This window comes from Vipera ursinii (assembly GCF_947247035.1).
Source record: "Vipera ursinii genome assembly, chromosome: 1".
In the NCBI taxonomy this organism is placed as follows: Eukaryota; Metazoa; Chordata; class Lepidosauria; order Squamata; family Viperidae; genus Vipera; species Vipera ursinii.
In genome coordinates, this window is record NC_139512.1 from 121,281,328 (window position 1) to 121,307,909 (window position 26,582).

General features: G+C 38.1%; 1 protein-coding gene across 5 annotated transcripts in view; it reads left to right on the forward strand.

The window, feature by feature from the left end:
- Positions 1-26,582, forward strand: part of USP37 (ubiquitin specific peptidase 37) — a 42,918-nt gene that overhangs the window by 6,028 nt on the left and 10,308 nt on the right. For 3 of the 5 annotated variants that reach the window (XM_083349376.1, XM_083349374.1, XM_083349375.1), the window contains exons 4-19: positions 1,621-1,721; positions 7,214-7,389; positions 8,002-8,073; positions 8,726-8,823; positions 10,048-10,132; positions 11,531-11,686; positions 12,702-12,833; positions 14,349-14,472; positions 17,197-17,402; positions 18,955-19,072; positions 19,664-19,743; positions 20,784-20,948; positions 21,364-21,429; positions 22,174-22,348; positions 23,307-23,559; positions 24,868-25,034. In XM_083349376.1, coding sequence (XP_083205502.1) covers positions 1,621-1,721; positions 7,214-7,389; positions 8,002-8,073; positions 8,726-8,823; positions 10,048-10,132; positions 11,531-11,686; positions 12,702-12,833; positions 14,349-14,472; positions 17,197-17,402; positions 18,955-19,072; positions 19,664-19,743; positions 20,784-20,948; positions 21,364-21,429; positions 22,174-22,348; positions 23,307-23,559; positions 24,868-25,034 — 2,174 coding nt within the window. The remainder of the gene's footprint in view (positions 1-1,620; positions 1,722-7,213; positions 7,390-8,001; positions 8,074-8,725; positions 8,824-10,047; positions 10,133-11,530; positions 11,687-12,701; positions 12,834-14,348; positions 14,473-17,196; positions 17,403-18,954; positions 19,073-19,663; positions 19,744-20,783; positions 20,949-21,363; positions 21,430-22,173; positions 22,349-23,306; positions 23,560-24,867; positions 25,035-26,582) is intronic. The other 2 variants (XM_083349377.1, XM_083349378.1) reach the window with 1 other exon arrangement.

The window sequence follows — 26,582 nt, forward strand, 5'->3', positions numbered from 1 at the left end:
GGTCTCTAGGCAAAGACCTCTACCACTTTACTTTACTGCTTACCTCAAATATGAGAGTGACACAAATTAGGAGAGTCATGCCCGCCTGGAAGTTGTCTGGATTAACAAAATCCACGTCAGATATTAAGGAACCAGGACAGTCTGACAATAAGTGGGCTACTGGAACAAACCCTGCATGGATGAGACAAGAGAACCTAGAATTGATGGACTGCTACTGCAGCAATAGATCTAACCGGAGTGGATATATGAAACATGTGAGGAAGCTGAATGGACAGAAGACACTAACTGAAAACAGCTAGTTACCCAACACTTCAGCAAAATGAAGAGGAAACTGTTCTCGCAACTTGAGATAGATCAACTACATTTGACATCTCAGTCTCGAGAATAGCTGGAAGAACAACTCTGTCGACAATCAGCTGTGTAGCCAACACCTGAAGCTGGAACATCACTAATATTCCATCAATTTCTGAGCCCAGCAGTTGATATAAGCCATAAGATTTTGGATAAATCAGCTACGGTCAATTCTTGAGACTAGTTATCAAGGCTCAATAGAGACATACCACCAAGTAGTGTGCTAGGAGATGCTAGTAGAGCCCTCATGACAATCCCTACTACCACCGTGACTCAAGCCAATGAACTGGTATATGCTACAGCTCCTATAATCCTGGAGACTTTTTGCTACATAAGCAAGAATAATAGTGGTACATACCCACCACTGGGAAATGAGGTTAGAAGTTAAGTTCAAGGAAGCTAGGGAGAGGTTAGTTAGCTGGTGGAATTACAGCAGGGTAGGAAGATTAAGACTCACCTGCTGAAAATACAATGGCCTGACTCTCTCTGGAACCTTACAGACTGCTAAACGAAGGCCCACAGCACTGCCTACCAGGCTAAGGAGATACACTAGAGAAGTAGAGGCCACTAAGATAAAGCCTCTGCTCTCTAAAGAACCATCCAAGGTGTACTCCCAACTGCAGTGCAGAAAGTAACAATGGAAACACCAACAGCAGAAACTCAACAGTCTGGAAGAACATGGCAGAAAAAGAAGATACATAACACCAGTGCACCCTCAAACTCCCAGGCCTCTGATCTCAGAACCGAGTTTGAGGAAGATGTATACTTCCCATAGGGATGAGAAATGAATTTTAATCTTTAAACTTGGTGGAGCAGTGGGCTGATGCCTCCTTAAGTAACACCAGCTGCCTGCAATTAGTGCAGGTTCGCGTCCCACCAGGCTCAAGGTTGACTCAGCCTTCCATCCTTCCGAGGTAGGTAAAATGAGGACCCAGATTGTTGGGGGCAATTAAGCTGACTTTGTAATAATGCCGCTTGGGGTGTGTGTGAAAGCCCTAACAAGCAGGCATATACATAGAATGAAGGCTACTGCTAAGCTTGTAAGCCGCCCTGAGTCTTCGGAGAAGGGCGGGATATAAATGTAATAAAAATAAATAAATAAAATAAATAAACTTATACAGCTGACCTTGAATAATACCATTTTTGTGAGCAACATCAGTATGCAAGTTTGTGTTTTTCTCAATGATTGTAGTGTCAGGAAAAGAATTATAGTAACGTATATATAAATGAAGTGTGTAAAATTTATATGGAACTATATTTTGTTTTTAGCTGTGAAATTATCTCATGGATCTGGCAGTTTTGGAGGAGTTTTAAGCAATAGAGCCATGCAGAAGGATTCTAACAGACAGTTACCTTCCCTTGAAGGCCAGGTATATTTTTTTCCTTTTCTTTTTAATAGTGACAAAATTCATTTTTATGGGGATAGGGATGTTGGTAAGATGACATCTTAGCGTCTTTGTGTATAACTTCTGTTCTAAGAACAGACTCTGTTTGTACCTCTTAGGAACTTGAAGTTTAATATCCATGGAAAAAGAAGAATGGGGCCAAATTAAGGGAGCCTATGAATAGCTGTAGAAATCATTACAGAAAGAATACATAGATCCAGATATATTTTTGCATACTAATTAAGCCTATTATTCCGCAGCTTAATAATCATTTATTCATGGACTCATCAGCTATAGGGTACCGTTAGACCTCTAAATAGGTTAGAGTAACTCCTAATAAGCTTTTCTACCATTACAATTATTTTACAGTTAATGCTAATTAGCCTCTTACAGTTAAATTTAATTAATATATTTAATTTTCATCTCCCATCTCAATCCTGCCAAAATTGATGTCTTTAGTAAACACTGTGGGAAGAAAGGAAAGAGAGTGGAGAAGCTTTATTAATTCCAGTGCTTTTCTATTTGACATTTTCTTCCATTGCTTGGCCATGGTATTCTTCCTGCTATATGCAGCTCAGGAGTGTCACAGATTTTTATGTCACTCCACCATATTTCTCTGCCACAGTTAAAATGAAGGCACTACTGACTGATCAATCATGCATGGTGAAGGCCATTTCTGTCTTTTCTCCATTTCTGTCTTTTCTGTAATAGATAATCTATGCTTTTTTACGCCTCAAGCCATTATACCAAACTGAGAATAAATAGCATGTTTATTGAACTGAATATCTGCTTTAATATCAAACTTACTATTTGTGGTAGCTATCCAAGGCAAGAAGGTTTTGAATTTGTCTGGAGTAGATTGTTATTTCAGTTTCACCTTGATGATTTTCAATTCTGGAAAGTATCAAGGCCAAAACAGCAGAAAGAGCAGTCCTACTGGTGATCTTTGACACAAATATTTCCTTGAAAGACATAAGGCTACTGACTAAATTCTTTCATCATTGTAAAATTAATATATTTGCTCTGCCAATGGTACTCTTGGCAGACAATTACAGGTTTTCCTTTATGGGAATTTGCTATATGTGAATTCACAACAATGCAACTAATCATACACACAGGTAGCCCTTGTTCACAACTGTTCAAAGCTGTGGTGGCACTAAATGAATAGCGATTATCACTGGTCTTTGGAGTTTCAATCATCCCAGCACCCCTGCAGTCACATGATCGTGGTCTGGATCCTTGGCAACCTGGTCTTACTTCCTACAAAATCACACGATTGTTTGTAATGTTCCATACACAAGCTGCCAAGCACCCTGAAATCACAGGATTGCTGTTTGTAATATTCCATATTCCCAGAAAATCAAAGGAAAAGCTTGACAGGGAAGATTGAAAATGGCTGGGGTAGATCTCTCCCGCCAGTGCACCCTCCCCCAGGCTCCACACCCATTTGCACTACTCAAGTGACCCTGATGACACAGATAAACCTCCAGGTGGCTCAGCAGCTCTCTAAAAGAATGCAAATGACCAGCTGTCTGCAAGGAGTATAAATCCTTCCATTCCTCACCATCCAGTCAGAGCTGAAGAAGCTGCTTGGATGAGAAGCGAAACATCTTCAAAGAAAAAAGAAAGTTCAGTTGCCTCTTGAAAAAAGCACCTTTGAGTCCCCTCGTCCTTCTGTACTTGTGCCTTACTAGCTGGTCACACACTGGTACCTTCCCCAATCTGCATGCACCCTTCCTGAGCCAGACCTCTTGCACACCTTGTGCCCATCCCTCACGCCTCCTTGCATACCTTCCCAACCCATGTGGCATCTCTCATATGCCCTCATAGACCCTCCTTGCTTTGGTTCTACTGTGTGCAACATAACAAAGAATTCGTACCACTGTGATGCATTCTGTCAGGAGAAACTTCCTGACAGTTAGAACAACTAACCAGTGGAACAACCTGCCTCCAGAAGTGGTGAATGCTCCAACACTGGAGGTTTTTAAGAAGAGACTGGCCAGCCATTTGTCTGAAATGGTATAGGGTTTCCTGCCTGAGCAGGGGGTTGGACTAGGTGACCTCCAAGGACCCTTCCAACTTCTTCTTCTTCTTCTTCTTCTTCTTCTTCTTCTTCTTCTTCTTCTTCTTCTTCTTCTTCTTCTTCTTCTTCTTCTTCTTCTTATTATTATTATTATTATTATTATTATTATTATTATTCTCTATTTTTGTCTGCCATGGTAACCATGTGCATTAAAAATTAATCGTAGAAAAGATGGAGAAAATGTTTTCACTGTATGTAGAACACAAGGAAGAAGATATATTTGGATAGCATAGCACTGAAAAATAGACCCTAGAAATTTATGAGCACATTTGTCAATGCATTTGGATGAGGATATTGTACCCTGTAGCCCTCTTTATCCCACAGACGGAGTGTCTCACTTGATGTGAATTCATTTGTGTGTGCAGTTTTTGGAGAATCTTTTACTAGCATAACGTGAAGGAGCCCTGTGCTATATTACCTGTGCCAGAACTGCTGAGCTCTTTTTTCTCCTTAGAATAATGTACATTTCTTTTACAGGATATAGTTTCACAAGAAGAAGATGATGATGATGATCATATTTAACACAAATATTGTTTTTGTTGGACATAGGAAGAATTCTTCCTCTATCCAGTTAGGAAATGTAGCTTCTAGAGAAAAAGTAGAGGTTCCTCTCCTACTGTGTTTGATATTCCTGTTCCCTTCCTGAGTTTCAGTTCAGTTTAGAATGCCACAGAGAATATGTTTTCAAAAGTTATTTTACCTTTTTTGTTTAGCTAACTGATTATTTATTTATTTATTTAATAATATTTCTGTACCGCCCTTCTCCCGAAGGACTCAGGGCGGTGAACAGGGCAAGAATAAAAATACAAATTACAAAAGTTAAAACTAGATTAAATAAATGCCCACATACTAAAATACATCTTTAAAACCTAATAAAATAACAATAGCAACCCCCCCCCAAATCCCCTCATCAGGCCAGGCCAGCTTGTTCAAAAAAGTATGTTTATATTATATTATTATATTATAATATATATTATATTATCCCTCATGATGGGGAAAGGCCCCTTTCCTTTAATAGCTGAGACTGGAGATAAGTACTTCATTGATGTAAATGAAGGGTGGGGTGACTTTAGGATGAAAATCCATCTCCAAGGAGAAGGAACACAGAGTAGTTCCAGTGTTCTGTTTTAGACCACTGTTCTTTACAGAATTTTGTTGCTTCTGAATCTGAAGCTCATGTGGCCTAATCCAGGTTAGGACTTGGAAGCTTATTGTGATTGAATCCTAGACACGAAAAGTATGTTTTATGCAAGATTTTTCAGAAAACTACATTTTGATTTCTTTTTCAGTTTAGAAAGCAAGCATTTAGTAAACAAATGTAGAAAGAGTATGATAGAATAAGATTAAGGCAGCTCCCTCCATTGGTTAAAGTCATGTTCTTCAATCACATTTAGTTTTTGTTGTTATGCACATACAATATTCAAGCATATAGGAACGGGCTTCTAACATTAGGCAATTCTATTTAGCCAGGCGCTTAAATGACCTTACAGGAAGCATTCAGTTCTCCAGCAAGCTTACCAATGACTCAAATCTTGTGGATAAACTCTTGATTCCAGTTTAATTATTTGTAGCTTGAATAAGACTGGTGCAGTAATGAAAGTCATGACTGTTAAATATTTTCTCCTAACGATGGAAAAAAATGTAGAAAAAAGGAGCTAGTGATTACTAAAGTGGAAAATAAGGAAGGAAATAATTCGGTTGGATGATTAAATTTATTGGGGGAACAGAACAACTGACCTGTTCGGTTCTCGTTATTTTCTTGATAATTTCAAAGTATAATTGCATGCGCGCAAAGTTTTAAGTTAGAGCAAAATGCCACAACTATCTGTTGGCATATTCCAGAGCAGTGTTAGCTAGAAACAGTCAAATAGGGTTTCTTACACAGCAAGTTTAATAGTAGAGAGGCTAAACTGAAGTCAAAACTACTGTATCTAGTTGTTGCAGTTTTCCTAAAGTTTTAGTAGCAGTTATTCATAGGGGTGGCTTTCTGCTTTGTCCATGAAAATCATTGATTTCAGGATCGTTAAAATGATTGGACTTTGCAGATGCAGAGGGAAGATCATTGTCTAGTGAGGCAGACAAATAGATCAAGGTCAGAAACAAAGATTTCAAATCAGGAAATAGGGAATGGGCAGTTATAATAAGGCAAAAATAATACTTTGTAGGGTCTCAATGAATTAATCGCCAGAATCAAATCAGGTGAATCAATAAATAACCAGCAATATAACGGAAAGTTGACACAAGACAAACAGGAGTATTTTAGTAGTATACTAGACAACCCAAGACCCATTCGGTCATTCTTTTAAAGGTATTTCCTTAGCAGATTCTTCAGTGCCCAATAATGACAGAACTTCTGATATTCTGCTTTCACTAAAAAAAAAAGTTTTGATACTTTCAGAGATGTATCTGCCTTGAAAAATAGTCTGTTGAATTGCATAGCACAAACATCAGCACAAAAAATGTTTTATAAAGTTTGCTACATTTCAGTTTCAGAGGAATTGTAAATCCTAGATTTTGGGCATATTCAGTAAGTTGAAGTACCTTGGTTCAAAAATTGTTGCCCTATGATGTGCCATATTGCCTGGTTAAAAGTTAAGGAAATGATGGGGGGAGGGCGGGAAGAGAGAGAGAGAGATAGCCCACCTCAGTCTCTGGTATTGGTCCCTTCAACGGTCTCAGAATATTTACTAGGAGGGTAAAAATGTTAACAATATGTCCATATTCTTTTCTTAACAGCAGCATGAAAGTGAATTTCCATTACTTTCCTGTGAAGTGTTTTTTAAATTCCTAGTCTAGTCTGTAGCTCTGGAATTTATAGTGGTTGTACGCCACATGCTAACTAATCAAATCCTGCTTAATTTTCTAGGTGCTATTGCTTACATTGAACTTAACACAAAGGTGGTGTGGTGTTGTTTTTTTTTTTTTTGCAAGATGAAACATTGTTAGTCTCATTGATTTAACTAGTAGAAAAAGAGCTGAGCCTCTCTTTAAATTGCAGAGGAGCTACATTAATCAAGGCCTTTTATATCTTATAGTTCTAAGCAACTTTTTTCACTGTGTTCAGATGAAAATGAGAGATAAATTACACAACTGTAACAAATCCCTGTTTTACGCAAATTAATTGATAGGTATTTACTGGATGATAACTCCCACTAATCCTGATTTTTTACTTTCTGATATGAGTTATGATAAATATTGCATGTTGTAGGAGTATGCAAAACAGTTCAATTTTGAATGGTCAGCTTTTCAGAATATTCTGCTTTAGTCATCTTGAAATGTTTTTGTCACGAGATCAAAAATGGGCACCTCAGTTTTTAAATAGTTCATTTCAAAGTATTTTGCACACCATTAGTATGTTTCAACTGATTTTAGCATTTTCTCTTTGATTTTTTAGACTCCTAGAAGAGTGATTGTAGAAAATAAAGATGAAACTCCATTTCGTAAAGTATTGGTCAGCCAAGGAAGAGCATCACTTAAGAATTCTCCAGTAACTGGAATGTCTTTCAGCAGGGTCAATATCTCAACTACTACTGCTTCCACACCTCACAGAAATGGATTATTAGAAAACCGGTATGAAAACTTTGGAGGCAATGCAACTTTCAATATTCATGACAAGAAATAGGAATAGGTTGTAAAGATGTTTTAATAAATAGCTTTTCAGGTAAATGTGATTTTATGTATAAGTGAAAAGTGAGCTTAAAGGGACTCCAGAAGATGGAAGAGGACAGGAAGGCCTGGAGGAAACTTGTCCATGGGGTCGCAATGGGTCGGACACAACTTCGCAGCTAACCACAACAAATAAGTGAAATGTCTAGAGTCCAGGAGTAGGTAACCTCGTCTCTTTTATGACTCATGGACTTCAGCTCCCAGAAATCCTGAGCCAGCTGGCTCAGGATTTCTGGGAGTTGAAGTCCATAAGTCATAAAAGAGCCGAGGTTGCCTACCCCTGGTCTAGAATATATGTAAAAATGTTGGGAAGCATTTCCAGAGTTGCCCTGTGGTGAGATGGGTGGCCAATAAATTTAATCATAAATAAGCATTTAAGCTTTTTCTTTCTTTTCTTTTTTTTACTTTTCATAGTTAAAAGTCTTTGATACTCTTTGAAAAATATCTTAAGCTTGAAGTAGATGGGGTTCTTTCCTTGTGAATTAAACAAATGTTTATTTTTCCTTTATGAAATAGTGAAAGGAGGAAAAGGACACCCTCTGCAGTTGAGATGAATGAAGATTATCCTAAAGAAAATGATTCATCAAGGTGTGTTTTTATTTTTCTCAAGTTCTGTTTTTTTCAACGTTAGATATTTTAGTTACTCCAAACTTTTAAAATCAGAATGATATAATATTTCAGGGAAAAGATGCAAGTGTTAATATTAATCCTCTTAAAAACTGTAAGGATTTGATAATATGGATTGAGGTGTGTGTGTGTGTGTCTGTGCATGCATGTACATTTTCTGTGTACTTCAGTGTGGTAGTTAAAGCTCTGCTGTTTTGCTTGGGGCTCATAGAGCAGCACACAGGAGTGGGGCTGGTTAGCGCCCTGAAGGCCCTACCCCACCTTTAATTAACTTTAATATTGAATTTTAACTATCTTTGCTTATTTTTGCATTTGACGTGTAGTTTTTATGTTTTCATGTTTATACATAACCCAGAGCCCGTCTCTGAAGAAGATGAGAGGTTTCAGATAAAAAGCTGAGCCTTTCCATTCTGTGCTAACTAAATTAAATGTTTGAAAGAGGCAGATTTATATTGAAGTAGTGTTTGGGTGTATTTTTCTAGTAGGTTTGAGAGTTTTAGGGAGCCATTTGTGACTGCAGATAAATTTAAACTTAAGAATTAATATATCAGATCGAAGTAGCACAGAGTATTTTACAAATAATGAAGTTAAGATCACATGTATTTGTCTATAGCAATAACAAAGCCATGACTGATCCAGCACGGAAATTTTTACACAGCAGTAGAGAAAAGCAGCTGAATATGAAGCAGGCTGAGGAAAACAGGATATCAGGTAAAGAAATGGTACTGTTTTTGATAGTGTTTTGTTGGTTTTCTAAAAATTAATTTTAAAACATTGCAGAATTATTTTGGATTTGCCTTACTAAGTATAAAATTGGCAGAAAATAAAATGTAACCATATATATTAGGTCAGAATATAAAGGCCCAAGTCATTTTTTTTCTTTACAAGCACCCAGAGTCACTGGGAATCAGATGGCACATAAACTATAATGATTGTAACAAGAGAGCACATTAGTTCATATCAGTGGCAAATTATTTTTGGTTCTCAGTTTTAATAAGAAATGGTCTTAGTAAACAGTAAATGTCCCTACCTTCACCTCAATAGTTAATCCCGCATCAAGCATTCTGTACCTAAACAGAAATTTTGGAGGTTTTAGTTTTAATGTTTTTTCATGCTACAAAATAGTTTCACTGAAAATTAAGACAGCCATTTTATAGAAAGTGGACTCACAGAATAAGTACTTCATAAATGATGCAAGTTGAAGAGAGCATGCCTTTGCTATTTGACTTCAGCTTTCAAATCAGAAAGCATTCCCCAAGTCTACTCTAACAGGGATTTTCAAACTTTTTCAGGCCACATAAACTGTTATTTATATATATATATATATATTTCTCAGAATCCCTGATCAGGAGGCAAAGTTCTGTCAATGAAAAATTGGCTCTGCTCAACTGAACCTTTTACCTCTTTGTTTCTCACGAAATCCCATCAAGTGCTTGTACAACTATAGGGTTCCACAAACCCAGTTTGAAAATCCATACTGTAACATATAATATGAATGTTCTGCCTTAGACTGGTTTTAAAGATGTTGCATGTAAAATATTTAATGCATTTCTTATGTGTATGCACCTTACTGCTTAATATGATCCTGCTGCCCGAAATAAATGACCAGGTAATAAATTCTAATAAAGCCGATACGCAACATGATAATTAGTTGAAGGAAACGGGGATTAAAAATGATACTGCTGGCCAGAGATGAGAATTTTGAGAATAAGGTGTTTGTAAAATAAATTTCCAGTATTTCAGTTTTGTTGAGGACTGTCTCTGCTTTGCTTAGCAAATACAGTCAATCCAAAATTTCAAGAGACATATCAGACTTTTGATAAACTTGATACATTCTGAATCTGAATCTCATTTGAATTACTGAATATTTGTGTGTATGATATTGCTGGCCTGTTAAGTCAGTTTTTACGAAAAGTTGTATCTGTCTCTTTCCAGGGGTTTTGCCTTTACAGTCATCTTCATTTTATGGTAGCAGATCTTCTACAAAGGATTATTCAGCTAGTAATTCTAATTTGGACAGGTAGGTATCAAAAATAGTTACTCTCCTTTAAAACGTTTTATAGTAAGAATTCTGTATTCATCAAATATATATATTCTGTGAAATCACCTTATATTACTGCTAAGATAATCATGCCAAAGTGAATATTTTTCATTTCTTTGTGTCGGGAAGTGAGATGATTTAATTAGTTTAGGACACTTGAAGCCATTCCAAGTATTGTATAAAAGTCTAGTTACAAATATGCAGTCTCAGCAGCTGCCACCAAGGAGCTAACTAATGTTGGCCTAGTATCCCTTAAGGGGCTAATGGCGGTTGTAGGCCAGACTGGAAAACACAATAGCAGATCTTTTCTATATTGGATCTGTCAAAACAATATGGTTAGCTTTCGATAGACACCAGGAATCAAAGGCAATTTGAGGAAGGCTTTATTTGGATATTTAGACCTGCCAGGAACCATTTAACCAGTTTTTTGCTGTGTGGTATCCTAAGCTTCCACAGCTGAAATGAGCCTAGAAGATAAATAAGTCCTATCAGAAGAATGTCTTAAAGGTACTTTGGTGCCAAGCCATATAGGACTTTAAAAATTAAAACCAGCATGTTTAATTAATTTGGAAACCTATTGATAACAGATGCAGCATTCACAACATCAGTGTGACTTGCCTGAGGCAACTCTTACCTCTTTTCCCCAGCAGGGACAGTTTCATTTTGTACCAATTGAATCTTCCAGTTAATGTTCAAAGCAGTCCTGTGTACGGTTTAGTGCAATAGAATCCACAAGTGGCGATGGGATATAAATCATTGTTACCATGTGCTTTTGCTTCAGGTAGGGCAGAAGCAAGACAAACACCAGGGCATCTACCTATGCATTTAACAGTAGTTGGAGTCTTTGATTCCCAAGTCATAGACCGGTTCATTCAGGAACAGTGTCGTCCCATCCAGAAATACAGTTGCACCTAAGGGAACTCAGCAATTTCTGCACAAATGGCTATTCCATCTTGCTAGATTCAATTTAACCTGTTTTATTTATTTTTATATATCAGATTTAAAAACTTGTCCTTATAATATTATTAGCTCTTAGTTGAGCGTACCTGAAAAATCTGTGGCTGCTTTATGTGAGGAACTTACGATACTTATTTCAAATCAGTGTCACTCCCAACCAAGAATTATTAGATTAAAAAAAAAAACCTTTATATGCTTTCCTCATTTTATTCTTGACATTTGAAGATGGCCCCTGTTAAATTATCGGGATGAAAATAAAACTAATTTATCTTTTAAGATAAGTACAATATTTTTCTTTTTATGCTTTGATATTTCTCTGAGTAAGTGTCATCTTTGCTTGCTTAACCACATAATCTAACCATAATTGTAGTAATAAGCTTTGTCATCTTTGAAATGGGTTTTATTCCTCTTCTTTTATAGGTCTAATGTATTGAATCCTTCTGCCAAAAGAAGCTTAGGCTTTCTCTCTCAACCAGCCCCTCTTTCTGTCAAAAGACTGAGATCTAATCAGGATTACACGGGATGGAACAAGCCTCGAGTGCCCCTTACCACTCATCCACAGCAACAGTTACAAGGGTTGGTCGTTGTATCTTAAGCATCTCTTTTTAATGTATAAATGTGCTAAATTAGCTATTGAGGAAATAGAAACTCCCTTAAGATTTCTCGGCATTTTCTGTAATCAGGTGTTTTTGTGTTTTTTTTTGTTATCCTTTCTTTAGTACTTCATTTTAGGAAGTGCTTTTTGTTTTCCTCTTGGTCATGTATAAACCATAATGTTATGGCTTGTTGAGATAATGAGTAGGAAAGGACCACACTTATGCACAAAGACACTGTTAGAATTATAATGTCTTCTCAAATGAGTTTTCCTTTTTTCTAAAACAAACAAACGAACAAATAAAGGTAAATATTTGTAATTAGGTTAGCTAGGCAATGACCACTAGTCAATGTCAGATAGATTTTTTTCCCCTCCTCACTTTTTGTTAGCTCTTTTCTATTTAATTTTCTCTTTACGATTCTTCCTGCTATCCCTCTTTCTCCAAGTTCTGGGTGAGCAATGTGAAAATTTTAGACCTGAGGTCTGCTCCAGAATACCTGCTTTTCTGCTTCTCCCACTGGAGCTTTGCTGCTAATAGTACTGTATCCCAGTCATCTACAGCAGAGTTCCCTAATCTTTCTGGCTTTGTGACTGGCCTGGGGCAGGGGGGGATGGTTCTGCGTGAGTGGTCCACATGCGTGCGCAGCTCCATTTGTGCAAACAGTGGTAGGGTTAGGGAGCTCACTTGTATGCGCTCGGCCGCTTTTGCAGCCCAGTTCTGAAGGGCTCAGGGCCAGGCAGTGGGCCAAGACCTGGCAGATGGGGACTCCTGAGCTACACTATTCAGTGATCTTTGTTTGCTGTCCCAGGGACCCCTCAGCTGTGTCTTAAAGCAAGGTTTATTTAACATTTCCTCAGTGTGTTGTCTACCCTGCCATTGTTGTTGTTTGGGCAACCCTTTGCAGATTTTCTAAGAAACCACGATGTAATCTGTGTAGCAAATCATATTTATGCTGCCAGTATTTTAATTTGGTCATATTGTCTTGTTCTCCACAGATTTACAAATTTAGGAAATACCTGTTATATGAATGCTATTTTACAGTCTTTATTTTCAATTCAGTCATTTGCTAATGATCTTTTGAAGCAAAGTATCCCATGGAAAAAAGTTCCATTCAATGCATTGATCAGGTAAGCATCAGCTTGGGGAATAAATATTTTCATGAATATTATTTCAAAAGAAGCATCCAAATGGTTTGTGCAATTTATAACTGTGTGAAAATGTATAAATCTACACTGTCTTTCCTAGAAATATAATTTGACCATTGTAAAAGTAAATAGAAGTATATTTCTTTCGTATACAATCCAGCTCCACAAATAAAATAGAGGTTCAAAATGAGATGAAAATACAAGAATGTCTATCATTCAGTATTGTGAAATTCCTTGAAATGTTCCTATTTCAACTTTTAAAACATTTTTTTAATAAAGCTTCAAAGGGAAAATGTTAGATTTCCTGAAATGAGTTTGTTTTGTTATGAAATCCCTGCTGCTTTTTGACTTTAAAACTAAACATTGGAAAATCTATAAAGGCAATTCCTTGGATGTTAAAGATGGTATCAATCAGGAACAGAACGTTGAGCTTTTGCTGGTGTATTCCTTGTTTTCACTCTTCCATATATGTTCATGTTCTAGTTCAAACATGTCAAACACAAGGCCCGGGGGCTGGATCCGGCCCGCAAAGTGGTTTCATGCGGCCCGCGAAGCCATCCTGGAAACAGTGAGGGAACGGCCCCCACTGCCTTGGCCCTGGCCCAGAGACCCTCCTTCTGCCAGTGACCCTCAGATCTGTCCCACTCCTGCCCAGGCCCCCATAGGCACCCTTGATGCGAACGATGTAGAGCTGGCCACGCCCACCCAGTAGGCCATACGCACTCTAGCCACACCCACCCAGTAGGCCACACCCACCCAGGCCACACCCACCTGGCCCCCTGAGGGAAACCACAATGCTTGATGCGGCCCTCAATGAAATTGAGTTTGACACCCCTGTTCTAGTTCTATTAAACATACTGCATCTTACAAAAATAGTGTTTTGAATACTGGTAAAATAATGGGGAGCAAAAATTACTTGCCTTTCAACGTGTTTGCATAGCTGCATTGATAGGATCACATTTTCAGGGGAAGTTAGGAAGCAAAGTAGTGGAATTTGGAGTATATTTTTATGATTAAACATTGCTTAGGGTTATCAGCTATGTTACTAGGCAAAGGAGGACACGATCAATAAAAAAGAAGACAAAGAGGAATGAAGGAGGGCATGCTGTTTAACTTTCTTGGCATTCGTGCCAAAAATTCAAAGGAGTGTAGAAATGAAAGTTCTTAGGCTTACATGACATTATTTTTCCCAGCATCAGGAAGACTAGCTTTTCAATGGAAGAATGTGACAAAGTGGGTTAGGAGGCAAAAGTCTTCAGTGGGTGACTGATTAAAGTCCTGTCAATTTCGGGTGGTGGTAGAATCCAGCCAGAGGGTGCTAATCAACTAATTAAGGTCACAAAGCTGAGCTTGTTAACTTGTGGTTAGCATTCATTAAGGAACGTGGGAGGAAAGTGCGCTGCCTGTCAAGAGGACATGAGGACAAAATTGCCAGATGTCTGATAACCCCGACATTCTTTTTTCATGTGAAAACATTGTCGTGTATTTTTTTCCTAGACGATTTACCAATTTACTTGCTAAAAAAGATGCATGTAGCCCGGAAGTAAAGAAAGAACTACTCAAAAAGGTGAAAAATTCAATTTCAGCTACAGCAGAGAGATTCTCTGGCTATATGCAAAATGTAAGTATCCTACACGGAAGTAACTGTAGCCAGTAGTTTGAGCTACTTTATGAGCTTTGTCACTTGCTACATAGTGTTTATATAAAAGCTGTTTCATAAAAAGTACCCCAAATTAAAGTAATCCTTTTTTGGGAAAAGAGCCAGAAAAAAATATACACAGTTGTTAGATGGCCATCCTTGGGGCTTGATTTTTGATGTAAATCTTTCTTGGAAAGCTCGCTTGTAGCTATAAAATTAGAGTTGTAAAACAGTTACCCCTATTATCTGTTGTAAATGTGACCAGTTAGTTGATTGTTTTATTAACCTTGTTTTTAGCCAAGGGTAATATTCCAGCACTGTATAGGGTAGAAAATCTAGAAAAGACATCTGAATAAATTTCTGAGAAAATTATTGGAATATCCCTACTAAAAACATTGTAAGAAGAGAGCTGTACCAATAAAGGAGAATATTTGTATCTCAGGGTTGAAACGAGGGGTCCTTGGTGCTCTCTGAGCTTAGTTGTTTCCTTGGAGAGTTTCATTATCCAATCTAGGTAACGCGCGAGAGAGAGCTGTGTTAATCTATGTAACTCTAAATTGGAGTCTGGTAGCAGCTTTTATCATATGGCATCAGCTTACATGAGCTTCATCAGATATGTGAGTGGCTTAACTGACCTAGGATTTAAATACATGGAGGGAGGGAATAGGGAGGAGAAGTCTAGATGGTTATGTAGATGCAGGTTCCAGAATAGATACAAGTTCAGTATCAATTACCTACGGCAACACCTGCGGCCGGCGTCAACTTCCCTCCGTCCAGTGCGCTCCCACAGAGAGGGCCTCCTCAGGGTGCCTCCGATCAAAGAATGCCGATTGGTGGCCCCCAGGTGGAGGGCGTTCTCTGTGGGTGCACCAGACCTATGGAACCGCTTACTGGTCGAGCTCCGGATGGCCCCCGACCTTCGCTCCTTCCGGCGCGATCTCAAAACCTTCTTTTTTGAACAAGCTGGCCTGGTCTGACAGGATGGGGTTGGGTTTTTTATAATTAGTTTTAATTTTTAATATGTATCAATTACTACGGGCATAGTTGTTTAATCACTTTTTAATTTTTGTATCCTGTTTTTTATTATGTATTGCCTTGTTCACCGCCCTGAGTCCTTCGGGAGAAGGGCGGTATACAAATTAAATTATAAAATAAATAAATTGGTTATAATGTTGAAAGTTATTGTTTGTCCAGACCTTCTAAGATAGCCTGAAATCTATGGACATGTGTAAGCTCAGTTGTTTCCACACTCAGTTCTGCTGACCTTATTGCTGCTACAAGGAATGTCCCAGGAGGTTAAAAAGCTATCTCGGAAGGTCTGAACAAACATATGGGTTTTAGCTGTTAATTGGTAAACTACTAATTATCTGCCTTCTGTGGAATCTTGATCTTCACTGTATACCTCCAGCTTTTCCTCCAAGATAGAACAGTGGCTAACATTTATCATAGCTGATGTTCGTATTAGATACACAGCTTGGCACAGCTTGAGTAATAGTTAAGATGCTGGCCTCCATAATAACCTTGGATTAGATAACTAGGTGATATTGGATAGAGGCAGCATTGGAGAAGAAGGGGAATGTCATAATAGAAGCATTTTTGACAAATGATTTTTTTTGTCAAAAATCATTTGTTTTTACCAGAATAGATTACATTTACAATTATTATTTGAGTGAAGATAAAGCTGATAGCTGAGTATCATTTCTTGAAATGTTATTGTTCGTTCAGTAAAGGAGAATAGCCTATTTTCATTTGCACTGCCTTTGCACTGAACTAAAGTTTCAAACCATGCCCTCTGCTCTGGTAACAGACTAGTACTCTGACAATCCTTTGGAAAAATATTTTTACAATATAGTTATATTTGTGGAGAATATACTATTCGTTGTCTGTTACACTGTCCCTCGCATAAGGATTTTAAAAGGGAGGGAATTCTGCCTAGGTCTTAAAATAGCAATGATATTGCACACAAAAGCACCCAGTTATAATTGAGGAACATTTGAGACATTTCTCTCTGCATAATAGAACCTAACTGATTGCATTATCTATTCAATTCACAAGGAAGCTTCATTGTTGCTTTTTTAATGAGTTTTATTTGCATTTAGCCAAATTTAACAAAAGTATGATTGAGAATAGCTTAGAGTTGTTCTAGACAGTCTATGAAATGAGTTGTTGGTGAGATAAGGTGGAACAATTAAGATGTTGCAGATACTGGAATGAATGTGGGGTTCTGGTACACTGTCCAGAAATTACTTCTTGAACTTTACTTTTTATATCTTGGTGTGTATTTTGCCATTTGAAGAAGAAACATGTAAGCATATAATTTAAAGGAAATAATATTATAAATATAATGATTCTTTACAGTGAATCCCAATGTTGCCAATTTTAGTTGAATTAGAGGTATTTAGCAGCTTCCTTTCTTAGCAAATGTTTGTAATGAATAAGTAACTTTGCAACCAGTCCTCACATTTATGACTTCACAAGTTTTTAAAGGAAAGCAAAACTAATGTAACGTCATAATATTGTAGTGTTTTACTTCTGTTTTACTTAATGATCAAGATTGTAGTCACTAAATGAGGATTATCTGCAATGGCTCTACTATACATAACCAGCTTTAAATAATTTATACTAAACTATTGAATCTATGCTATTTATAAATATGTTGAGGGTATGTTAAAGCTGTACTTTTAAGAAACATACTGATGATTTTAGGACGCTCATGAATTCTTAAGCCAGTGCTTGGATCAGTTGAAGGAGGACATGGAGAAGCTGAACAAAACTTGGAAGAGTGAGCCTATTTCTGGTGAAGACAACTTGTCCGGACGCATATCTGATGACTTTTCAGCCACTAAAGTTTATACATGTCCAGTAATTGCAAATCTAGAATTTGAAGTTCAGCATTCAATCATATGTAAAATGTAAGTCTTGAAAGAGATCTTTTTTTTTTACATTCTGATCGCTTCCCTTTCCTCATGTCATTCTCATGGAGTTTGATGTTAATAGACACAAGGTCTGCCTTCTGAAGCAATTTAAATAGTGGATGATTCTAACGTAAGTAAGCATCAGTCACTGAGCACTGCTAGCATAGTTTGGAAAAAGGTAAACACCCTATTCAAATTCCTGCTTTAGTTGAAATTCAGGAGGCCTTACATATTTTCCCAAAGATGTTGAAAATAGTGAAAAGTGGGCATATTTTAATTTATCTAGACAAGTGTTTCCAACTATTGGCTTTGAACCTCAGCTTGCAAGTAATGAGATCTTGGGATTTGTAATTCAGAAATATCTGGAAGAACACAGGTGCCATCATACGATATGGAAGATCTCAGCAGGTCAGGGAAAGTATTTTAATATTATATACTTCTTACTTAAGAACATTTGAACTCTTATGAGGAATCCAGTAGTCCCATTCCTCTTATGGCACAGCTTTTCATTCAGCAAATGCTCTCACAATAAAGAAGTATGGGAACAATTTTGGCTGTTCTTTTTATAGCCTACCCACATCCCATGCACAAAAATCTGTTGCAGAAAATTATGGAAACCTCTAGAGCATGCGGCTCTTTCAGCCTTCTCCTGCGGCTCCCAGTCGTCCTCTGCCGTTTGCAGAGAGAGAGAGAAAGGCACTTGCGCTTCCCTTCTCTCTCTCTCTCTCTCCCTCTCTCTCTCTCTCCCACTCTCTTTCTCTCTCCCACTCTCTCTCTCTCTCTCTCTCCCACTCTCTCCCTCCCTCTGTGTGTGTGTGTGTGTGTTTGTGTTTGTGTTTTCGTATTAAAAAAAGTGGCCTCATGCTGTTCTCCGACAAGCTGAGAAGCTTATTGGGCAGGGCTCCTGCCTTTGCTGCATCTCAGCAGGAAGCAGCAGAAAGCAGCAGTTCTCTCTCGCTATCTTGCTCTCTCTCTCTCTCTCTCTCACACACACACACACACACACACAGAGAGAGAGAGAGAGAGAGAGAGAGAGAGAGAGAGAGAGAGAGAGAGAGAGTTGCAAGAGGACTGGCAGACCAAAGGCAAGAGAGCCAGCCCAATAAGAATGTGTGTCAGCTTGTCGGAGAACAGCGTGAAGCCAGCTTGCCAGGTGAGCAGAAGATTGGAGAGAGGGGGGGAAGAGAGAGAGAAGGAGGGAGAAAAAGAGAGGGAGGGAGGGAGGGAGGGAGTGTGTGAGAGAACTCAGGCACAGTAGCCTCTTTTTAATTAAAGTCTTCAGTCAAGCTTCCCCCCCCCCTCGCATGCACGAGTTTTATGGGCTCCCAGTGTTTTTTCCCCCTCTGGGAAATGGGTCCAAGTGGCTCTTTGGGTGTTTAAGGTTGCCGATCCCTGCTCCAGAGCATCTGGAAAAGTATTCTGAGAAGAGACAAATGGCAAAGAAAAATTACCCAGCTGGACTAAAAGATGTTGCATTTGTGCTACAATGTTATCTGTGTATGGTATTAAAACTTTGGTAAACTAAATGAAGTAAAACTTTTCTATGCAGGTGTGGTGAAACTGTCACCAGGCGGGAACAGTTTAATGATCTTTCCATTGACTTGCCACGAAGGAAAAAACTGCTTCCTTCTCGATCAATTCAAGATTCTTTGGACCTCTTTTTCCGGGTATATATATATCTATCTATCTATCTCCTAAGATTTATTATGTCTTAAATTTTAGTTATTTTTGTAAAAGTTTTCTGAATATTATTTCTACTGTACATTTTTTAAATTGCAAGTTGAATGCAAATCGATTATATTAAGGTGTGATCTTATGGAAATATGTTAGAGTAAAGTTATATGACCCTGTTTCAAGTTTCTTCATGGACTCTTGGGAATAGAGTGGGTGGGGAGAGTCTTTCATGGTAAAAAATAAATAAATAAATCCTGAAGGTATTAATTCTGTATAGGAATCATTGTGTAACTTTGGCAATAATTTTAACTGGATTAATCTCAAAAACAAATTAGTTGCTTGTTCTCTACAATGTATTTTTTCATGGATATTTGGTGAGAGGGGTGATTGTAATTAATGATTGTCTATCCTTAAGTGTAAATAAATACAGTTGTGTGGAGGGAGGAATATCAGAACAGGCTTTTTTTTAGTCCTGTTTTAATGAGGATAAGCACTCCCACCAAACTGAGGAGAGAAAAGAAAACACTTGATTTTAAATAATTTTTTATCAGATTACAATTCTTGCACATGTTGTGTTCTCTTAGGCAGAGGAAATAGAATACTCCTGTGAGAAGTGCAGTGGAAAATCTGCTCTTGTTACACACAAATTCAGTCGGTTTCCCAGGTAGGTTTATGAACTTGGTACAAAAATAATGCCCAAATCCTGGCAGCTTTTAGGATCTATGAGATAAAAATATTTAGGGGAAAAAACAATTGTTTGGTATCGGTTCTAAAATAACTGAATTACATGGATTTAAATTCTGAACAGAATGTCATCCTTGGAAATTAGAAGTTTAGCAAAGCATCTTGACAATGCTTCCATCAAACTTTAAAAGCAAAATTCTTTTTGTTGCAAACGGGCACAATAGCAGAAACGTATTTACGTTGATTACTAGGTGTAAAACGATAGGTTGGACCCCAAATCTATTTCCTGTAGTTGTAAGGATTTTGCTAAGTTCCTGTTCCTTCTGTAGAGTCATCCTATTCCTTCTGCAGACTACTCATTCCCCAATACTTGCTCTAGAGCAGTGATGGCGAACCTTTTAGAGATCAAGTGCCCCAAAACCGCCCCCGCCCAGGCGGCCCTGCAGCACCATGGTGGCCGTGCCCTCCGCCTGCCCCCCCCCCCCGCAGCATCATCTGTGCGCGAAGGCGAAGTCTTGTCCCTGCTGCCCGGCTGCCATGTCCTTGGCTGCGCTGCTCTGCCTGGGCTGTGCCTGAGGGGGGGGCTGGTGATGAAGAGGGGGCCACGGGGAGAGGCGGGGCTGGGGCGACGGTGTGCATGCCCACAGAGAGGGCTCTGAGTGCCGCCTCTGGCACGCGTGCCATAGATTCGCCACTACTGCTCTAGAGGATTCTCAAACTCTGTGGAATAATGAGGCGGGAGGTTGTTCTATGATGAGAGAACACTGCAGAAGGAAAAGGGAATCTGCGCCATTACCTTCCTCTGCTCGTTGCTGGAGGTAGGGTGGAATTTCACTCCGATTCTATACTTTGGAACCAAAAAGACCCCTGGATCCATCTCCAGCATTTATGTTAAGAGTGAATAATTATATAACTAACTGATAGGAACGAGAGCCTATAGTTTTTAAGTGTTACTAAAGAGAATAGTTGTTATTACATAGCAAACAATTTATACGTTTCCATTCTTCTTGTCTCTTAAAGGGTTTTAATACTTCATCTGAAACGGTACAGCTTCAATGTGGTGCTCTCCCTCAATCACAAAGTAGGGCAGCAAGTGGTTATTCCAAGATTTTTGACGCTGCAGTCACACTGTACAGAAAACACAAGGCCCCCGCTCAGTCTTGGATGGAGTGCACAATTAGCCATGTGAGTTTCTTCCACTTATCCTACTGCTAGTATTTATAGATTGTTTTATTTTTTTGTTGCAGTGAAACTTTAATTGATCTTTGTTTAATGGTCTTTGGATACAACAGATTTGATTTACATTGAGATGTTACCCCTGAAATAATGGACAAAAGTCCAGAGAATCTGGATTTTTCTAAATTATTAAGATTAAGGGGGCCTGTTCAGAAAAAGTGAGATGTTGTGATGGTGATCTATGAAACAACATTGTAATGAACTCAGATTTAAAAGGTTTACATAAATTATGTGGCAGCTGTGATAGTTAATCCAAAGACTGCTGGTCATAGTTTCTTCGAACTGTAGCGTGAACTTGGATCCCCATTAAAATGGCTATATGTAATAGTTTTCAGAAATAAACACTGCTTTTTTTAAAAACCAGTTCTCGGCCATTGAAAGTGTCCCAGATGGTGAACTCCTGCTCTGTAACGACTTCTACACCTTGTCGGTGAGTAGCGTGGTTTTGAGGTATCTGGAAAAAAGACCAAAATTAAGTCTTTAGAAATCGAGTTTGCCCTAAACATTTGCCCTCTATTTTAGAAAACGTGGTGCATTATTTTATATTGTTAACCTCATTTTTTTTTAACTTCCAATGGTTGCTGAATTAAGCGAGGTCATTAAGCGAAGACTATCTTTAGTCTGAATCGGCAAAGCTTTTCTAAGGTAATGCATCAAGGCACTAATTACTCTGGATATATCACATGGTAGCTTTATGGGAAAATCATACTTGTTTTCCTTTACCAGAACAGAAAAATATAATGAATACAAGTTTAATATTTAAAAATATATTAAATGTTTAATGAGAGCATTACATATCCTACTATGAAACGAAGTTGTTTTGCATGAAACATTCTACTTAATGTATTGTATATATGTCCCAGTTCATGTATACTAGTCTGTTATGCAACGTATCTCATCTAAAAAAAAGAAAGGTTGGTACCAACTCAATTTTTTCTGCTCGAGAAACCCAGGAATATTAATGTTTGTGTTAACAAAGCACTTTCTAAATGTTAGATTGAGGTAGTAAAAGGTTTTGCAGAGGGTTACTGTTTGAATAAATCCTGGAGTTATAGTTTGTCATCAGCCTAGCTATTCTGTGAATAATGTTGTACGTTGATATTAATCAGCATCGTTAAAAGGCTTTTTTTTTAAAAAAAAAATGGTGAATTAAAATTCTTTGTTTCTTTTTCAGAAAATACTCATTCAAGAATAAAGGTCAGATTTTAAATTCTTTGGATTCAGACAGTGAAGAAGAACCCCTAAAACGTCCTGTTGCGAACAGTCAGAAACAGTGTGATTTCCTGAGCAGGGAACAGCAGCCAGAGGAGCTTGAGAAAGTAATGAAAAGAGCTTGGCAGAAGAAGAATGTATTGTGACCATATAACCTTTTTTTGTGGCAATTAGATACAACGTTATTAACAAACTTTTGAGTTGTGAGTTTTTGCCAGTACTGTTACAAATAAACCTGCCTGCATCAGGAAGTCAGGAGAAGGAGGTCAGGAAATAGCCAGATTCTGTTGCACTGTTATACCTATGTGAAATGCCAGAAACCGGTCCCCTCCTATCTTCTCCTGATTCCCAGCGCCCTGTTAGCTGGAGTTGCAGCCAGGTACAGCACAGTTCTCATCCCAGACAAGCAACAACTTTGCAGCAAAGCATGATGGGTCCAGTGAATCCTCTGCCATAGTGGGCAAAGGCAGGAAAGGGTGAGAGCTTCCAGCATGCTGCATGCAGTGCACCAGAAACCAACCCCCTCCTGCCACCACTCAAAGCCTACTGGCATGCCACCCATGTGAGGCAAGAACTGCGCTGCACATATCTTTTATTTTTGTTGGACTTGCATACAAATCACACTTATAAACACCCTCTGGAATATAACTCATTCATAAATAGGGGACTATTGTTTTTGCTTTTAAGAGTGGCCTCTAGTGGCTGCAGGTGATATGACAGGTATACAAGGATATCCTTAAGAGGAGCCAGGCTGAAGATTTTGATCTTTCTTTCTTTCTTTCTTTCTTTCTTTCTTTCTTTCTTTCTTTCTTTCTTTCTTTCTTTCTTTCTTTCTTTCTTTCTTTCTTTCTTCTTTCCTTCCTTCCTTCCTTATTTATTTATTTAGTATAGTTTGAGTATCTTTAGCACTCAAAGTCAGACTTTTCTCTGATGATGTCAGAGCAATTCTGTATATTGATGCAGTGTTGAATTATGGTTGTATATTCAGAATGTTTCATTTTTATGTTTTATGTATATTCATTTTACTATGGTGATTGCTGTAGTATCCTGAGAGAGAATGGATCTCAGTGAATTTTGCCTTTTATTTATTTGCAGAGCTCAAAGAAAAATAAAACAGAAAATCCCAAGTCTCCAGATTCAGTAAATAGTGGGCTTGAAACAATGAGTGAAGATGAACTTCTAGCAGCCGTCCTGGAGATTAGTAAACGTGAAGCATCGCTGTCAAGCCATGATGAAGATAAGCCAACAAATAGTCCAGATACTGGCTTTGGAGATGATGAGGTGCAAGAGTTTCCAGATAATATGGAACTTAAGGACGCTGACAAACCCAAAGCTGCTGCAGAATCTGGTAAGAGGGGAAGAGCAATAAAAGGCTAAAATTTGAGTGACAGTGTATGGTGTGGGATGATGAGCAACACAGATGTTCTCTTCATATTTCTGACTCTCCAGTAGGTACAGAAAACCATCTGTTGACTTGGTGACCTTACAGAATGGACAGGCTCATTTTGGTTTTTGTTTGCCTTATTGTTATTTTGGAGGTGGGAGATGAGGGCAATAGAATAGAAATCAAAACAATAGAAATCAAAACAATCCCAAACATCTCTGCCCTGTTCCTACTTTGATTTTCATCCTTTTTTTTAGCCTCAAAATCCCTCTGCTGAAATTCTGTTGAGTAGGCATCTCATTTTAGTGCTTTAATTTCAGCTCATGTTTAGAGTTACAAGGTAGGTATTAAGAGTTGGAGTGAGGATGGTCTACCTTTCTCAACTATTATATTTTAATCCCATCTTTATTTGGGGAAGGGAGAAAAGCAAGAGCTGTCCCACCAATAGTCAGACAAAATTATTTTGAGTCAGTTTTTATTATTATAAAATTATTTGCATTAAACTGCATTTTAAAAAAGATTATGTAATAATGCCTTGCATCTTAAAATGTGCAGTGAAGTTTATGCCTAGCATATTTCATTATACAATTCATAATTGTTAATAAAATAATAAAATTACAATTAAAATTGGAAAACGAAGCAAACCCGTCTTTTTACTATAGAATCTCTTTTAAAATGTTAAGTCACAATTTTGAAAGGCAAGGGCAAAAATGGGGGTGGTGGTGGAATTCCACATACTGATTTCCATCATTTTCTGGTGTTTCAGCACTTAAATTACACAAATGACTTCACCGGAAAACATTGAATAAGTACTGAAAGCAATTCTTTCCTCGCTCCCCTTATCCTTTTTTCCTCAAAATAATCCCAAACTAATATGTTCCTTTTGCTCTTGAGATCTGAATAGCATGAAAAAGATTTAGTCCAGGAATCGGCAGTCTGTTGTCCTAGGGCTGCATGAGGTTCTCAAGTTCTTTCTTTCTTCTGCTGAAAATTGTCAGCATAGTTTTCTTTTTTTTTTTAGTTAGGTAAGGATGATATACGCATTAATATGAGAATATAAATACGCAAATCATACAAAAACTAGTCCCACTCACACAATACACTCTTGTTCATATGCGTGGTAGGTTTCTACGGTCACTCTCACGTACATTTCTATTGAAAGCAGTGGTCACTTAAAAGGTTATCCATCCTTAACTTACCCAGTTGCCATTCAGTTAGCCGCCTCCCACAATGCCTGCAAAAAAACCTTAAGACGCCATTTTGTTTCCACAGGTTATGCCAGCTTTACCAAGGTAACTAAAGATTTCGATGAAAATAAGGAAAACAAAACTCCAGAAGGCACTCAGGGGGAAGTTGATTGGCTGCAACAGTATGATATGGAAAGAGAGAGGGAGGAGCAAGAATTACAGCAGGCTCTGGCTCAGAGTCTCCAAGAACAAGTAAGAAGCAGTTACACTTTTCATGATGATACGTGACCGTCTCAATATCTCTAGGGAGGAGGGGAAAAACGAATTCACCTCACTTTATAATACGACACTGCATAATTCTGTTTCATAATTGCAAACTTAGAAATCTATTTTTATGAACGGGTTTTTTTTTTATAGAAATCCTTTAGCAAAGTTATGTCTTGCTGAATTTAATGCTTTTTAAAAAAAAACAAAAAAACATCGGTTTTAGCAAATTTCGATTCGGCAGTCCACTGGGGTCACTGCCCACCAGCGATGCTCTTCTGTAATGTTTTTCTTATACTGGTAGTTCTTGCGACCTCAGTTGATTCCAAAATTTCTGTTGCTAAGCGAAACAATTGTTAAGTGCCTTTTTCCACCATTTTATGACCTTTCTTATTAAGTGAATCCCTGCCGTGGTTAAGTTAGTATCACAGTTGTTAAGTGAATCTGGCTTCCCCACTGAATTTGCTTGAGAGAAGGTCGCGAAAAGTGATCACCCGACTCTGGGACACTGCAGTTGTCATAAATAGGAAACTAGTTGCCAAGCACCCAAATTTTGATCACATTACTATGGGGATGCTGCAACAATGGTTCAGTGTGAAAAGCGGTCAAAAGCCACTTTTTCTCAGTGTTATTGAAACTTTGAATGTTCATTAAACAAACTGTTGTAAGTCAAAGACTACCCGTATTTCTACCTATTTTATTTTCTCATGGTCTTTCAACAGTTATTAATCCTAATAAATTCCCTGGTGGCCCTTCTTGGATTTGTTGAAAATAATTTTTATTACCAGGCAAGAAGAGCTCATAGGCTTTCTTTTTCCGATCCTCGGGTAGTTGAAAATATAACTTATAGTAATCCATCGTAAGGGCATGGCTTCTTCTCATTTAATACTTTAGTATTCAAGAATCCATGTTTAAATTATCATAGCTATCCATCCCATCTTGGAAACTCCTTTCTTCTAAGCTATATCTTGGAAAAATAGTTCTAGAGTTAAGAAGAATAGTTTTTGGAAAGTTTTGCTTTTGTTGTCTTCCCTGACACGATATCCATAATTAAGCTATTTTTCATTGAACTACAATCCTGCTCCTTTGGATGGGATTTTTGTTAACTTATGTCCCAAAGACCTCTGAAGCCTGTATAAAACTCTTAAAAAACATAAATAAAAGCAATGTAATCACATTCCGCAAATATTAATAGGTCCTAGTCTCTCATCTTATTCAGCATCTGTCTGAAACAGTTAGGGTAGATCATAGCTCTTGTTTTGATTTAAGTACAATCGATATGATAATGAACCCGAGGTTTATCGTTTATTCCCAGGCTGAGCAGGAGATGCAATCAAAGTTGTGACCTAGAGGCTGTAAGAAACTAGATTGGGTGGATGGGAAACAGCATATAACTTAACTGTCAGCAAGACAATGCTTGCATGTATTTACAGCAGTTGTAACATCCTGGGGTCATGCGATCACCATTTGCAGCCTTCCCCACCAGCTTCTGACAAGGCTTGGGCGGGCGGGGGGGGGGGGCTGAGTCAATGGGAG